Here is a 15,553-nt window from a genome sequence, read left to right as displayed (position 1 = left end):
TGTTTAATATCTGTATATCTGTTTGAGCTGTATTATTTATTCTTCACTGATTTTCATACGTTTTCTAGTTGGTGTTGGTATGAGAATCCCCCCCCCCACCACCAAATTCTGTGTTAAATTTAGTTTAGTCCAATTTGTATTACACGTAGATCAGAAACAAAAGAATCTGTTGTCTGTGCAGAGCAAAACAGTCTTTGACAGTTTATGATATTTACGTAACTTTATTGTTTACTTTGGATACAAGAAACGAGGTTGAACGTTTTAAGAAGATTCTCATCTAAATACCTTACAGCCCGAGCGCTTCAAAAGAGGGCCAGATACGATCTGTATTTACTCGCAACCACACATGGAATTCGTAAACATTTAAACATCCTTCTGCTGTTATGACTCATTAACACTGATATTTAACAGCATCTGCTTTTGTTTTATTTAAACATGCAATTATAATGCACATTTTACATATCTGATATTTTAATGCACTTTAAAAAGCTACTATGAATTATTGATGTTCTTGGTATACAATTTTGTTAACTCTTTTTATACCTCTATGCCTTTATCATGCCTGTGGAACCATTTTTGACATTCTCACCACACAGGTTTGTACAAACTAGTATGTACACATCCTTAGACACATGCTCTCTCTCTCTCACACAGACACACACACACACACACACACACACACACACACGTTTCTCATTTAGTCTTTCACTTCTGTTTCCCATACTCTTGTTTACCAAACCAAAATATGTGCACAATAACACTGCATGACAAATTCATTATAGACTCTGATATAGTGATTTTTGCACATTTTAATACAGTCTCTACTCATTTTTTTATACAGACTCTATAGTCTCTAGTACATGGAGAGTGTTATACAGACTATCTGCTGTTATAGACATGGCGTATGTTACTTGGGGCTGACGTATGTATACCGTGTACAGTGTGCAATGCTATAAAATGTGTTTTTGAAGAACTCCCTTAACATCCAAGCCAAGAATTTGCTTTGCTAACTCCAACAACCTTCTTACGTTTAATATCATATTTGCACACATCGGCTCCAAGAAAGAAATGAAGAAAACCTGAAAAAAAAAGAAAAGAAATTAGAATAAGAACATGAAACTGAACTGTATGAAATAAACACAGCATACACATAATTGAAAATCATGAGGTATTGTATTCAAGTGCCCAGAACTGAATGACACATAATTAATCTATCAGAATGAATCACAATAACACACCCACGCCGCACATCTACCTTGTTTATAAACAGCTGCACTAATGGGCTTGTTAATGCCGGGGAAATCATCAGAGATGTTGCGCGGATAAGAGTCCTCCATCACCTTCTGCTGTTCATTGTATCTGTGGAAATACACACTCGGAATAAACACGGTGTGTATACGAAGGTGGCCGGCCGCCACACACCCACAGCTTACTTCCAGTACAGGTGCTGGGTGAAGAACAAGGTGTGAACCGTCCGGTGGAGGTGTACCGCCGCGTCCACCTGCTCCACCCAGGCCGGGAACCCAAAGCTTCTGATGTTCCTATCTCTGCCCTTCACCCGAGAGCCCTTCATGGTCCAGTAACTGCTCCCTGCGAGGAAAAAGCAGGACGTTCGGTCGTCGTTTTTGTGTCGTGTACGTGATCGTTACCCACAAGCCTCGGCGGGGGGCCGTACCACTGATCAGGTAGGCTGTGGCGCGCTGAGAAACCCAATAAGCAGCATCGATCTTTGAACTGATTTTGGGCATGAAGTTGGAGATAGGACCCTCCTTCACATCATTTTTGTTATTATGCTTGATCCATAAATACCTTAACAGGTGGAGGAGAAGAAGAATTTTAGATTAACCAGCAACGAAATACGACTTCAGGATTGAGGATGGCACCCTGGACATACAGAACCCTGTTTCTTGGTCATTCACAGCATCAGAACATGCTCCATCAACGAGGGGACGAAGATCTTTGAGTGCTTACGTCCTCTGCTCCAAATAAATACGCATGACTTACCCTCCCTTGAAGAAGAAGATGGCCTCCCCCACCGTAGTAACAGAATCAAAAGACAGGCCAGGACTGCATTTATCTTTCACTGCCATAGGGAAGTATGAGGCGGTGTACCAAGGTTTGAAGGGGTAACTCCAACCAAGCCTCGGGTAGTAATGAGGCCTTTTAACACCGGGTTCTGGGGAGTGTGCAGAACATTACTCATGATCTCTCTAGTAGAACAAATCAATATTTCAATGATGTTTTCATTTATGGAAATTTATAGACGCCGCTGTGGAGGTTGTGAGGTGTGAATCAATTCATACCATATATTGCATTGATGTTCATAATATCTTCACTGGAAAGCAGGTTGTGTGTTTTCCGAGCTCTGTATGTGGGATACATGAGGGACTCTGGGTTTTGAGAATGCCTTAAACCCAAGGCGTGGCCAAACTCGTGTGCTGCAACTAGATACAGGTTAAACCCTGGAGAGGGAGAGAGAGGTGTTACAGGAAACACTACGTCACTGTCAAAAAACACCTCGCAATAAGACATTGTTCTCTCTCCCAGCTCAAGTTCTTCTGTGCAGATGTAAAATTGCACGCCTGACTTTGATGTGAGGTACTCTCGGTCTGGCATTCGGATGCACTGCCGTTGAAACCAGCTGTCCAAAGTTCATCCTCGTCAAAGTGGACGTCCCCTCCAATGCCCTCTCCAGGGTCAAAGGCATGGGCCAGGGTGCCTTTGGGTCCGTCAAAGGGGAAGGCGTCCCCATGTTCTAGTGTAATAGGAAGTCACAGTCACACAGAAACCTGCAGTGATAAGATGTCTGCACTAACATGTGTAGCTGGAGCCAATTGTTTACAGTGAAATGTTGAGAGACCACACCACAGCCAAATCCAAAATGATCATCAATTGATAGTTTGTAGACGTTCCTATAACATCAAGTTGAGTTTGTTTGTATTTAGACTTTATCAGAAGGCTGTGGAGCATCTTACCATTGGAGCCAAACTCAACCATGATGTCTGCCTGCTGAGAGAGCGATCTGGTGAACCTTAAAGAACTGACTTTAGCCCACAGGTCCAGAGCAGATGCAATGACAGAGTCTACTGTGCTTGTGGGTAAGTCACTGGTATACTTCCCAACACTGAAATATTAATAAAAGTCGTGTAGGTAAGATGTCAGGCAGATAACATAACACGACCAGTTAGCAAAAACTTGCAGCTCATATATTCTACTAAAGTTCGTTACCTGTAAGTGATGACATTTTTCGTCCACCTGTTGCCTTGGTTATGGATGTAGTCTTGTACGTCAGGAACGCCACACCTGGGTGTCTTCATTACAGCCAGCGTGCCGGAGTCCAGGACGCCAGACTGATCGAGGCCAAAAAAGCTTTGCATGTCTTTCAGTTTGGAGGAGAGACTCCTCTTCCGCCGGCCTGTTTGAACCGCTTCCCGAGAACCGTAGAAGTGTCTTAGGTAATTCTGGGGGAGAGAGAGAGAGAGAGAGAGAGAGAAAGTAATAAAGTGAATAAAGCTAAAGTGAAAGCCTGCATGACTGTCGTCTATTCGGTTCACTTGGACCAGTGTTAATGATGGAAATTTAAACAGTGTCAGCGGCGAGCTCTACCTGTGAAAGACAGGCAGAGAGAGTCGTGTTTTCTTGGAACTACCCGCATTAATCATCGCTGTATTCAACATGAGGAGTCTCATAAACAAGCAGCTGCAAGATTATTCTACATTTGACTTGATGCAAGACGATCTGTTCGTTCTGTTCGTTCCTTTTGTTTATATATATATATATATATATATATATATATATATATATATATATATATATATATATATATAAATGCATAATAGCCTATAATTGTTGCTTTTTTGCATTATTGCAAAGGAAGGATGCCATGAAGGACGATACAAGACAAGAACACAGGTGAAACAACTATAAGTACATCATTCAGTGTACAACAATCATCTTGTGTTGCATCTCCAAACAGCCAAAACTGCTGCGATGTCAGAAAAGTTGGTGCTGGGCGCAAGTAAGGAGAGAGGCGGCACTCACGGCTGCGAGCGTCAGGTCCGGCGCGGGGTTCCCATCCCGCAGGGCTGCTGTGCGCTTCCCCTCGAACCGTGGCGGCGGGGCCGAGACACACGACAGAACCAGGAGACCAGCAGCACACGCGATGCCAAACGACAGCTCCATCCGTCAGCCCGCCCGCACAGAGCCACCGAGAGCGGCCAGAGGAGCAGACCCGCCGGTGGGAGACGTGGGCAGCCCGGAATGGTTTGAACATGTTGTTATGACTCAATCAGCAGCAAGAGCCTGGCGCTACTGGGAGTGGTTCAGGGAGGTCACCAGAGAGAGGGATACTGTGGAAACCTATCACATTATACACATTAAGGTAATGTACTTCGGCAATTAGTGGCTATATTACAAAGCCACACTGTCTTTAGCTTCAAATCTCACATTTCTTTGGTCACAAAAAAACTATTAAAGGGTTAAAGAACCAGCTATCTTCTTTCACTTAAGCCAGGAGTGTAGTAATTGTGTCTTTCCCACCGTTTTTCTTTTCAGCGTGACCATTAGTGTAAATAAATGTATAATTTGCATGTCTAGGGTTTTTCATAGTTTTAATGTTCGTTTCCTGAACACACTCAGCTTTGCGGCTGCCCGTTTTATTCAACTCCAAACTTTTGGTAAATTGCTATCAGAACTTGCAGGGTAGAAATGAAATGAATGAAATTAGAGGAACTGGGAAGCACTTTCTGTTAACAGAGAAACATGTAAAGATGTTCAAGAAAGTTCCAGATCTAGTAGGATGCTACTGTGCTAATATCCGTGTTTCTTAGAATAAACTCATTAAATTCCTGGTTTAAATTAAATATACAAGACGAAATGTTTATAAATGTACGTTTATAAATGAAAAATAAATATCAATAAACTATTTTGCTTGTTGGTTAAACATGTGCATAGTATTTTATGGATGAGTTTTTTTTTTTAAGAAAAGGACACTTAATTCTTTCAAAAATAATTTGTCATTACAAGTAGGCTACATAACTACTTATTAAAACGTGCATAGTTGCAGTCTTTGAATTTATTTTTGTTAGTGATGGATGGTTTCATATTTTTGATGATTATGAGATGGTTTTAGAACATAATGTTTAAATTATTAAATCGGTTCTTACTCTAAGCATGTGCAAAGAACGATAACTAAAGCAACGATGAAATGAACATTTAAATGTAATGATGGGCTTGCCTTCCTCAAACTAAAACTTTGTCAAAGTAGCAAATATATATAGGCCTATATATTTGATAAAACCTACCGCTGTCCTCAATAAATATGCTTTACATAACGCCTCGATACAAAATTCAGCATGTCCATATATATTTGTGAAGTACTAACAACTAGCTAACACAAAAATGAACAGAATCATTTGCCTGTTGAAAGAAACTGATGCTTGCACACATGCTAAAAGTTTGCCAGAGTGGCTTTGAGCAAAGTGAAACTAGAGCTTATGTAATTGTATACAGTCCCTCAGAGAGAGCAGAAGGGTCGTTATTTTTCCCCTTCTAGTCACCTGTTTGAACACAGCTCGAACTTTAAACCGAACCAGCTGCACACAGTGCCCTCATGTCCAAAGATTACTAACATCCTTCACAAACGACCCTGTGCTGCAACTTACCACAAACGGACAAACACCGCAGCGACTAACGTCCCTGTTGCTCATCTGGGTCTTATTTACCCCTATGCTTTCACAATGTATAACCCCAGGCCAATCATCCAAAATGGCACCGCATATATGATCTTTCTTCCATTGCACAACACGATATGGCATCTGACAAACACCTTTCCCCCCCTGTACATGAGCCCACATGCGCTCACCAACTTGCATAAGCAGGCAGGGATTAGCGCGAGGGTTCTGCGCCTTGTTTGTTTGGGGCGGATTGCGGGTGATGTGGTAAACGGGTCACCACGGACGCACCTACTTGCACGCCACGGTGTTGAGTGTCACCTTCAGAGGACCGTGACTGTGTTTTAAAGATGCAGAATTAACATAAATGATAGAGAGCAAATAACGGGAAACGCACAAATATAACCCTCCCCACACCCCGATGAAAAACAACACAAATGCCACTATGCACAGTAGCAAGAGTGTATTTATTATCCCCTCAGCAGTGTGTGTGTTTTTCATAGCAACATTTATAAGTCAGTAACGTGACCCATATCTTAAAACCAGGTGAAAAGTAATTATAATGGAAGTCGTCTTTAAATTATGTCAACATACACAGGATTACCAATTTATGCACAAGGATTTCTTGACAACTTAAATACCAATCCTCTCATGTTGCTCTTAAAAGTGACTCAACACCTTACATCATCGTGGCCCTCCCACGACATGTACCTTTTAAATATAACCTTTAAAATGTTTGGCATGCTACAGATTGTTGAAAGCGCTAGCTTTTGGCATTTACAGATATGCTACAATTTGTTCAAATATTCAGCATTTTATTTAGCACGTGTCTTTAAAATGATTAACGTTGGCACGTATTTCACTGTGAAGTTGTCTGAATTATTCGCATCTACAGTGTCTGTGTGCGAAGGCACTGCTCAGAGCACTTCACATGTTTCTGCCCTTTGAGAACTGCTGTTACCAAATATCTTTGTATTTTAGGCAGGTTATAATAAATAAATAATAGCCCTTCCCAGGTGCATCGTAGCTGACAGTATTTAAAAAAAAAAAAAAAAAAAAAAAAAGAGTAAACCTATATTTTGGAAGCAAGACATAGTTCTTCAGCTAGTGCTAAAACAACCTACAGAAAAGAAAGAGGAAAAAAAAACAGAATGCACTGGTCCTCTTTCTTCATGCTTTTAGAAGCTAAACCTGAGGAAAACATACATATTTTCCTCAAGTTCATCTTATGAAAAACATGAAAAAGGATAAAATATGTCATATATACATACACATAAGTTAATAACAGTAAATACCTGTGGTAAAAACATTAAAACTTTTTTTCCTGCTAATTTTACCTTCAACTTAGGACAGGAAATGTTCTAAAATGTCCCAAGAATTACCTGTACCTAGAAACATACCATTACAAAAGATATGTCTTATCAGTATTCAGCAATAATGAATTAAACCTTAAGGAATTACATAACAAATCAGAAACATAATGAACCTACACATCTATGGCTCATTGGAGTGGATTGAATGCACCTGTCCGGCAGCTTGTGATTGGTTGATTTACGGATCCTTCAGGGCCTCCTGCATGGAAGCAGGAAGGTGTACAGGGCCAGTGGACACAGGCTGGGGTCAGCGAGTCAGTCAGACTCACTGTCAGTACCAGAGTCGGGCAGCAGGGGGCACTCCTGCCTTCTGCTCTGACTGGGTTTTCGTTTCCTCCTGCCGACCATCCTCAGTCTCCTGCGAATGATGTCTGCAACAACAACCACACTGCTGTTACCCCCTACTGTAATCATGTCTAAACCATTCAGTTGGTGTAATTATACCGTTTTCTTTCTTTGTCTAGTAAAACGGGTCCCACACGCACACACCTGCCACGCTTTCGTAGTCCTGCTGGGCCTCGTGCCAGTACAGGCTGGCGGGCGCACGCCAGTGGCGATACAGGCGCGTGTGCAGAACAGACAGTGTGAGGAGCACCAACAGGAAGCCCAGAGCGGCGGCCGCCCACACCGCCTCGTCGCTGTGCTGGCCGGGCCTCCTCTGCCCCGCCGGAGGCTTCTCTCCCGCTGGAGTGGTCCCGGCCTGGCCGTCTGCGGCCCTGGGCTCCTGCACGTCAGTCTTAACGCGGCGCTTTCGTTCCCCTGTGGCCTCCCCGTGGACCTGCCCGTCCGCCCGGGGCTCGGGGCTCCCAGTCAGGTTGGCCTGCTCCTCTTGGTTTCTGACGTGGTTCTGGAGCAGAGCTCCGCCCTCCGTGACGGCTGTCCCCGCCTCCGCCGGTCTCCCTACACGCCCGGCTGTGGGCCTTTTGTTGCCATCGTGGGTAACAGCCAGCGGTTGTGAGTGTGTCACGTTTGGCTTCTGGGCCTCCGAGACGTCACGCGCGGGGCTTCGAGAACGTTTCACTTCGTCCTGGTTGGCTGCTCTGCTTCTCCTCGACTGCTCGGCTGTGTGTTCGTACGCAGACAGAACATCCATGCAGCACTCTCTCACGGACTGAACGAACACACACACACACACACACACACACACACACACACACACACACACACACACCAAAGTGAACATTTGAACTTAGTCTTTCCTATTTTAAAACGCATATGAGCTGTTCTGGGAGACCGAGGTGTTTGCTGCTCCTTCACCTTCAGCACCTCTGGGCCGGGTCCCTGGACAGTGAGCTTTGCAGTAGCACGCAGGGCTCGGTCCACAGACGCTGCCTTTATCAAATACAGGCTGTAGTTTGGCCTTTGGGTTCGCTTAGTGTGGTTCAGGATTGACAGTGTGAACAACCACTCACAAAGTCCAGATGGGGTGATGTGGGACATCTCTAGCGTACGACCCCAGGACACCACAGCAAAGGGCTTATAGGAAATAACCACACAGAAGGAGTCATGGTCATGAAGAGCCCCCCCCCCCCCCAAAGATTGAATAGTGCATAGACACAGACTATTACAGCATTACTGACCTAGTATCATCATATTGCTCTTAGCTTACATCTCTCCCATGCGTAAATTAAACTTTATTATCGACAAACGCAAGAGTCAGTGGAGCGTCTTCCGTGATTGTATGGAGGTGATGGAGCTGATGGTGCAGTATGTGGAGACTGCTGGGGTGAAGGACACTCACACGCTGCTGGCTGAGCTGCGGATGGGCCGTGAGGATGTAGTAGGGCAGGCAGGAGTTAGCCACCACTGCCAGAGTCCTGCGGGCGGCCGCTGAGACGCAGGGGTGATAAAGAAGCACTATGGCGCCCTCCTGTGGAGAGAGGATTTCATCACAGCCTCACAATCATGAATACAGGGAAACACATTTTCTTTAATGTTTGTCTTAGAATTTCTACAAGAAACCTCTCTATCATTATAAACTGGATCAGTTAAAAACAAAAAACAAACAAACAAGCAAATAAAAAAATAAAATAAAAACACGAGCACAACTTGAACTGGCACACATCTGACATAAGACAAACCTGCACTCATTTCTATTCCAAAGCTCGTGAGGTAAGACCAGGCAGTCCAGTCTGGTTTATAAGCGACTACGAGGAGCTATGGTTGTGTACTGGAGAAGAAGGTAAGTGTGGGGTGAGTTACCTTCAGGTTGTTCAGCCAGCGCTGTGGGGGACAGTACAGGTATTCTCCACTCTTTGCTCCTATAGGTCTATGAACCCCACTGGTTCACCGAGCAACACAACAGAACACTATATTATCTAGAGAATAACTCCACAGGCTCTTGTCTTCCCAAATAACACCTGATATTAAGCATTCAACAACCCACCAGTGAATATATAACTCAAATAACACAGCAAAAGCAAAGGCTTACCTGCTGGGGACGGTGTGGTTGTACGTGATGGGAACATCCATGCAGACGTGCTCAGATGGCTGAGGACAGAAATACCAGTAAAGGCTCAGGCTGTACGCCAGAATTCAGGGGCCCGTCGTAATTTAATTGGCTTCACTGTGTTTAGCAAAAGAGTTTGTGGTGTGATATCAATCATGTTGTTACTAGATGCAAAACACAATGAGCAACTGTAAAGTCCATTAAAGGGGGGGGGGGGTACTTTGTGAGCTGGAAAACCACTGATTTGGGCAGCAGGTATATGAATGCTTTAGAGTTTTACTTTTACCTGAAGGGGATGTTTTGTGGGAATATCGGGGAGTCTCTGCAGTGGGGGAGAGATAACAAATAGGTCCCAGTAAAGGGCAAGGTCCACACAGACCAAACCTTCGGCTTTTCTCCATGTTCTATATCGGTAAATAATGGCCTATTTCAGATCACCTCACTCCGGTGCTCCCCACCGTGTATAATAATAAAACGGTACCGGTGATGAACGGGGCCGCGGCTCCGGACACGCGAGCTCACCGGACCGAAGCAGGTCCGTCTCCAACTTCGTCTATATTGAACAGTGATTGTAACGAGACGTAAAACTGCACAGTCAACGCCACAAGACTGTCAGGAGATTGACTATTAAGACTCTTCGTATCAAACACATGTATTTGAGTGGGTAAAAGGAGGTTGAAATGTCCTACCTTGGCATCATCGCAGGCGTGACTCGGTCGTGTTGGACACCAGTTCACCAGGGAGAGACACACGAACACACACGACTGGGTCGCTGCTTTGAGCCTCATGGCTGTGGGCTGATCTACAAACCCAAGACAGTCTCATGCATGTTTAGTTGAGTTTACTTTAGTTTAGTTTAGTTACAGGTCCAACACATTGGCTGTAAGGCCTGCAGTGTGTCTCTCGTCTCTCCTTCACCTCGCAGGGACTCACCTGGGTTTGGTGTCCACCACAGTCCATGCTCCGGTCAGCTTTGCAAAATAATATTACTCTAGATAATGATACGTTAGGACTACACGGATTAGATCGTAGATTAAATATATGCGTCTGGTCGCAGAGGGGGCACCGAGGATTAAAGTGAAACTGTTTGAACACCACATATGGCGACTCCTAAACTAATGTAAAGTAGACTGGCGTGCGAGATCATCGTCGTTAATACTTCTGATGATTGTTTTCGTAACTTGCAGACCCACAACATGTCCGATCCGCAGGTCCGATCTTTACGTCGTTGATAAATAACGACGCTTTGCTGTGACACCAAAGACGATCTGTAAATCATGTCCTCACCGAACTCTCACGGCCACATGGTCTGTAGATCAGACCGCGGCGCGGCGCTGCGCTCTTAAAGGGCCACGCGCTCTTAAAGGCCACGCGCTCTTAAAGGGCCACGACACTCGATTTGTTTACTTCATCGTTCAATGGTTTGGGTGTAAATACTTGTTAAATGTTTTGGGATGAAATGTTTTGGGAAGAAAAAGCATTTCTAGATAATATATACCTAGCTATAATTGTTCATAATTGTAGTATTAAGAACCAGACCTCCAAAACAACAAAACAAAGTTTTGCTCAAATGGATTCGCATCAAACATTGAAGTTTCCAAATGCTAATAGTGAAACGGATTTCATTCATATGAACGTTAAAGAAAATAGTGAAGAAGGGGAACGATTAAAAAAAATCCACCTTGATTGGACATGTATGAGACGTTTAAAAGGTCAGGGGTCGCAGATCTTGGGGCGACCACAGCAGTCACATACAGTGATGACATCACTGCGGATGGAGTATTTCAAAACAAGGCCGTCATCAATATTTCTGACTTGGACAATTTGTATTTCTTTGTTTGCTCTATGAAGTACATTTCACTAAAACTCCATTTAAATGTCTGACAATTTCTGATTTAATCTCAATTAAAGGCTGAACAAACTAATATACTAAAATTATTTTATTACAGCCATTCCTCTCCCCATTATTTATCTGTCAACACAATACAGTACACACAAAATAGTTCATTAAACCCTATATGATTTTTTTCTGATTCATGAATACTTTAATATAATCTCAAGCCATAATCTTTTAGACATTCAATAACATGTTACACAATCTATACAATTTGATACAGGTTACATATGAATTGTAGTGGTGATGTTTAGTCAGAAGACAATGAATACTGACTTTACAGAAATGTACCCAAACTCTTCCAACCCCCCCCCCCTTTAATTTCTTATAAACTGGGGAGCCGAGTGTCTGCTCCATCACTCACGTTCAGTTAAATTACCATTGCCGCTTTCTCTGAACAGAAGACAATGCATTGGCTGGCCTGTCAGGTCTGGGATGGCACAGTGTTTATATCGGAGGCCGCACCACCAATACTTCAGAAAAACAGAAAACAAAACAAAAAAAGTTTATACTTCATACCAGTATTTCTGCTAAATCAGTATTACTAGCACACCCAGTCAACTCAGTCAGTAGGACAAATGTTAAAAAAAATATTTCCCCCATTAATCATCGTTATCCAGGTTGCTGGAAGAGATGCCCAGTAAACAATAACTGAACTGGGGTAAAAAAAAAAATTCTTAAAAGTGTTTTACCATGTAGGTAAACTTTAGATGCAACTATATTAATTTACTTCCTAACAGTAAACTACCCCGTTGTCAGGATTTTAGCTTTAGCTAATGGGGAAGTTTAAACTCACACACCTTTACTATAATCTTCACTTCTCTGCAGATGGTGCCCTTACGATTATTCAGGGACGCAGCGGAAGCATAAAGTTCTGAGACGTACGTTTGAACAGGTTCATAAACACAAATGAGAGAAGATGTGAATCAGGGAGTTTGGGGAGTGCAGACGCACTGAAAGACAATGTGCCAAGCTGCAGTGTAAACACGGTCCTTGTAGTCCAAGACGATGGTTCCCTCATGTGTCCACTAGCACAACCTAATCCAACATCTCATTTCTTTCAGTATCTTGGATTCTATAGGAAGGTTTTCAATTAGAGGACTACGATATAAATTGCAATGTACAATACGAACACTCCACACTCATCCGTGGGAAAGGTGTATCAAAGTATTGGTTTCAGTAAATGTTTGCCATTTTGTTTGAGGGGGTGAATCTTTTGGTAAGTACGGGTTTAGGGCATTACCCGACGTTCTTAAATCTGAAGAAAACAACATGAACAATGACAAACACACCAGTGCCTCATCTCATTTGTCTTGAGTGATAGGGCATTATGCTTTACTCACAAGTCCACAACAGCAAAACAAACAAAACCATACATAATCTGTTTCACACGTATATTTAAAAAAACATAATCCAATCAGTAACTGCTTCCAAACGAGTCTTTTGCAGTCACAGTGATGTAAATGAAGTGCATTCACTCATCCATCAGCCTGGTTCAGTGTAATGCCAGAAAAGCAGATATGTGAGAGAATGTGTGTGTGTGTGAGAGAGAGAGAGAGGGAGAGAAGAAGAGAAGGACAGGCAACAGGGCTATTAGCAAGATGACTCATGTAGCCTGTGTTCCAGAGTAACAGCGTCTCCAGAAACACTCATGTACCCTGTGTTCCAGAGTAACAGCGTCTCCAGAAACACTCATGTACCCTGTGTTCCGGAGTAACAGGGTCACCAGAAACACTCGTGTAGCCTGTGTTCCAGAATAACAGCGTCTCCAGAAACACTCATGTACCCTGTGTTCCGGCGTAACAGGGTATCCAGAAACACTCGTGTACCCTGTGTTCCGAAGTAACAGGGTCTCCAGAAACACTCGTGTACCCTGTGTTCCGGAGTAACAGGGTCTCCAGAAACACTCGTGTACCCTGTGTTCCAGAGTAACAGGGTCTCCAGAAACACTCGTGTGCCCTGTGTTCCGGCGTAACAGGGTCTCCAGAAACACTTGTGTACCCTGTGTTCCAGAGTAACAGGGTCTCCAGAAACACTCGTGTGCCCTGTGTTCCGGCGTAACAGGGTCTCCAGAAACACTTGTGTACCCTGTGTTCCGAAGTAACAGGGTCTCCAGAAACACTCGTATACCCTGTGTTCCGGAGTAACAGGGTCTCCAGAAACACTCGTGTACCCTGTGTTCCGGAGTAACAGGGTCTCCAGAAACACTTGTGTACCCTATGTTCCAGCCACGGCAGTCTGTGGCACCATGGGTGATGCCAGGACAAGGAACGCAGATGATGTCAAAATTAAAAATCCCTGCCAGTATAAGACAGAACTCTGTTTAAGTGCTTTGCTCACATTAAAAGCTTTTAACAAACAATACTCTCAGCATTTCTCTTCGTTTTTGGTGATTACCTTTTGGGGTTAAAAAAAAATTTGCCTCACGCTGATATGAAATGAACTGTGCAGTTGTAGCTCTTTGCTGAGAGGACACGCCCCCTCCCACGCACACACGCCCATCTGCACTGCCGTCATGACCATAGCAACTAAACAACCAATGAAAAAACTATACCCACTCCGTTCATCTCAAAAGCAGACCACAATTTCATGACTACATTCTCATTGATATTTTCCTAGTTTGTATTTTAGAGATCATGAAGATAGAATTTTTATTATGATGAATAAGACAAAAAAAAAAAATAGACCTGATAAACTTACATTCTTTTGTTCCGACTTGTTCAAATAAAGTATTTGGCCACTGCTGTATCATGAACCTGGTGGTGTAGACGACGGTGTGTCTGCACTGAGCACTACATGGACATTACCAGTCTTTACCGACTCCGACCTCGTCACACCTGTCACACCCCAGAGACAATTTACACAATGCAGTAAAAAGTCTTATTCAAGACAGTGTTTGTAATTCAGGCTCAGAGTGCTTTGCTCAAAACAACTCACACTCTGTAAAGTGCTCCTGCTTGGCAGCTTATGAAGAAGGCACCGCAAACCAGTCTGTGCTCTCATATGTGTCAGAATAAGGTGGGAAAATGTTGACCTAAATACAGACACACCCCCCCCCCCATCTAAACAATCCGTTTCCCCATCCCACATGTTATCCTATGCAGTAACACACGCATGTATTTCCCATACCTCTTATGAACTTGCTGACTACTCTGTAGATGAATGAGGTATGAATGTGGAAACCAGAGGGAGAGTTTTGTTAGAGGACTTTTTAAAACACTCAGACCCATTCATGTATGCGCACTTTCATGACATACATGTGTTTAAAAGGCACTGACCGAACTCTGAAAGCATACCTGATCTCTTTGGCTAAACACATCATTTAAATGGCGAGGTTCAAAAACATTCTAGGTTAACTAATAAAACCAATCTTATAAAACGCATGGAAAATGTGTGTAACGATGCAGACGATAGTTTTAACTCCTCTTTGACAACTAAGGTGCTTGACAAAAATTCTAACCTTCAGGAATAACTGAAAGTTACAGCTCGTATTTGACTAGAGCTTCCACGCCACCTACTGGGGGGAAACTGTTACTTTGGTTTGCTAACACTGACCCATGAAAGCAGGGAAAACAACAACCTCCTACAACAATGGCAAAAACAAAAGCTCAAGATAACAACACTCCCACACAATCCTCTTGCTTCGCTAATAGCTGTGGCATGTTCACAGATTACACGCCATAAAACAAAACAAACAAACCAAAACAAAAAAAAAAACAACAAAGTCAACCAATCAGCCAAAACATCCCGCATTCTGAACCTGGAAAAAGGCAATTTGGCCATCACTGGCGTCAAAAGCAGTGTTTAATCCAGACTACGTTCAACAAAGTAATCTTAAAATCCCATCTATTAAAATGGCTATCGACTATATTCAAACTTTCGGGCAGCGTGGAATGCATAATGGTAGAACCAACACATGGGAAGACTAGTGACACTTTTCTACTCTCAACTCTATATTATATACTCTGCAAAAAAAATACAAAATAAAAGTCCTGTCTTGATCTACTTCTCAGTGTTCCTGTTGAGGAACTTAACATTCAGTCCTCTTGTTTCAGGGAGAGAACAGCAGGTATCGTAGTACTGGAGCATTATGGGAACTTCAGCCTCTCTGACTCTCATTCGGGTTTGGCTAGAATATGGGAACACCTACAAATCCGTTATGGTT

The 15,553-nt window shown here is 43.2% G+C and overlaps 3 protein-coding genes across 14 annotated transcripts in view; all 3 read right to left on the bottom strand.

Annotated features, from left to right (window-relative positions):
- Positions 1-209: 209 nt before the first annotated feature.
- Positions 210-7,300, bottom strand: mmp20b (matrix metallopeptidase 20b (enamelysin)). Of its 3 annotated transcripts, none has more exons than XM_076977355.1 (11): positions 7,163-7,300; positions 4,042-4,359; positions 3,229-3,461; positions 2,976-3,124; positions 2,588-2,755; positions 2,304-2,462; positions 2,005-2,176; positions 1,676-1,809; positions 1,434-1,590; positions 1,256-1,359; positions 210-1,079 (listed from the first exon to the last, which is right to left on the bottom strand). In XM_076977355.1, the coding sequence occupies exons 2-11, from the start codon at positions 4,180-4,182 to the stop codon at positions 979-981; spliced, it is 1,518 nt and encodes a 505-aa protein (XP_076833470.1). In that variant the 5' UTR covers positions 4,183-4,359; positions 7,163-7,300; the 3' UTR covers positions 210-978. The 3 variants fall into 3 exon arrangements, with proteins under 3 accessions (XP_076833470.1, XP_076833471.1, XP_076833469.1); XM_076977356.1 differs by having other exon boundaries at positions 4,042-4,311; positions 7,163-7,286; XM_076977354.1 differs by lacking the exon at positions 7,163-7,300 and having other exon boundaries at positions 4,042-5,977.
- On the bottom strand, positions 6,121-10,748 carry tp53i13 (tumor protein p53 inducible protein 13). Of its 8 annotated transcripts, none has more exons than XM_076977359.1 (10): positions 10,428-10,748; positions 10,184-10,296; positions 9,933-10,047; positions 9,781-9,816; positions 9,477-9,535; positions 9,248-9,326; positions 8,787-8,915; positions 8,303-8,521; positions 7,535-8,156; positions 6,121-7,416 (listed from the first exon to the last, which is right to left on the bottom strand). In XM_076977359.1, exons 2-10 carry the CDS (start codon positions 10,192-10,194, stop codon positions 7,301-7,303), a joined length of 1,386 nt encoding a protein of 461 aa, XP_076833474.1. In that variant the 5' UTR covers positions 10,195-10,296; positions 10,428-10,748; the 3' UTR covers positions 6,121-7,300. The 8 variants fall into 8 exon arrangements, with proteins under 8 accessions (XP_076833474.1, XP_076833472.1, XP_076833473.1 ...); XM_076977357.1 differs by having other exon boundaries at positions 9,976-10,047; XM_076977358.1 differs by having other exon boundaries at positions 10,184-10,748.
- Positions 10,749-12,694: 1,946 nt separating this feature from the next.
- Positions 12,695-15,553, bottom strand: part of taok1a (TAO kinase 1a) — a 21,488-nt gene continuing 18,629 nt past the window's right edge. For all 3 annotated transcript variants that reach the window (XM_076977060.1, XM_076977062.1, XM_076977061.1), the window contains exon 20: positions 12,695-15,553. This exon is cut by the window's right edge and continues 933 nt beyond it. The gene's annotated coding sequence lies outside the window, so the exon portion shown is untranslated.

This window comes from Brachyhypopomus gauderio, chromosome 16 (genome assembly GCF_052324685.1).
Source record: "Brachyhypopomus gauderio isolate BG-103 chromosome 16, BGAUD_0.2, whole genome shotgun sequence".
Classification (NCBI taxonomy): Eukaryota; Metazoa; Chordata; class Actinopteri; order Gymnotiformes; family Hypopomidae; genus Brachyhypopomus; species Brachyhypopomus gauderio.
Note: the sequence above shows the minus strand (reverse complement) of the source record. Positions and strands in the feature narration are given on the sequence as shown.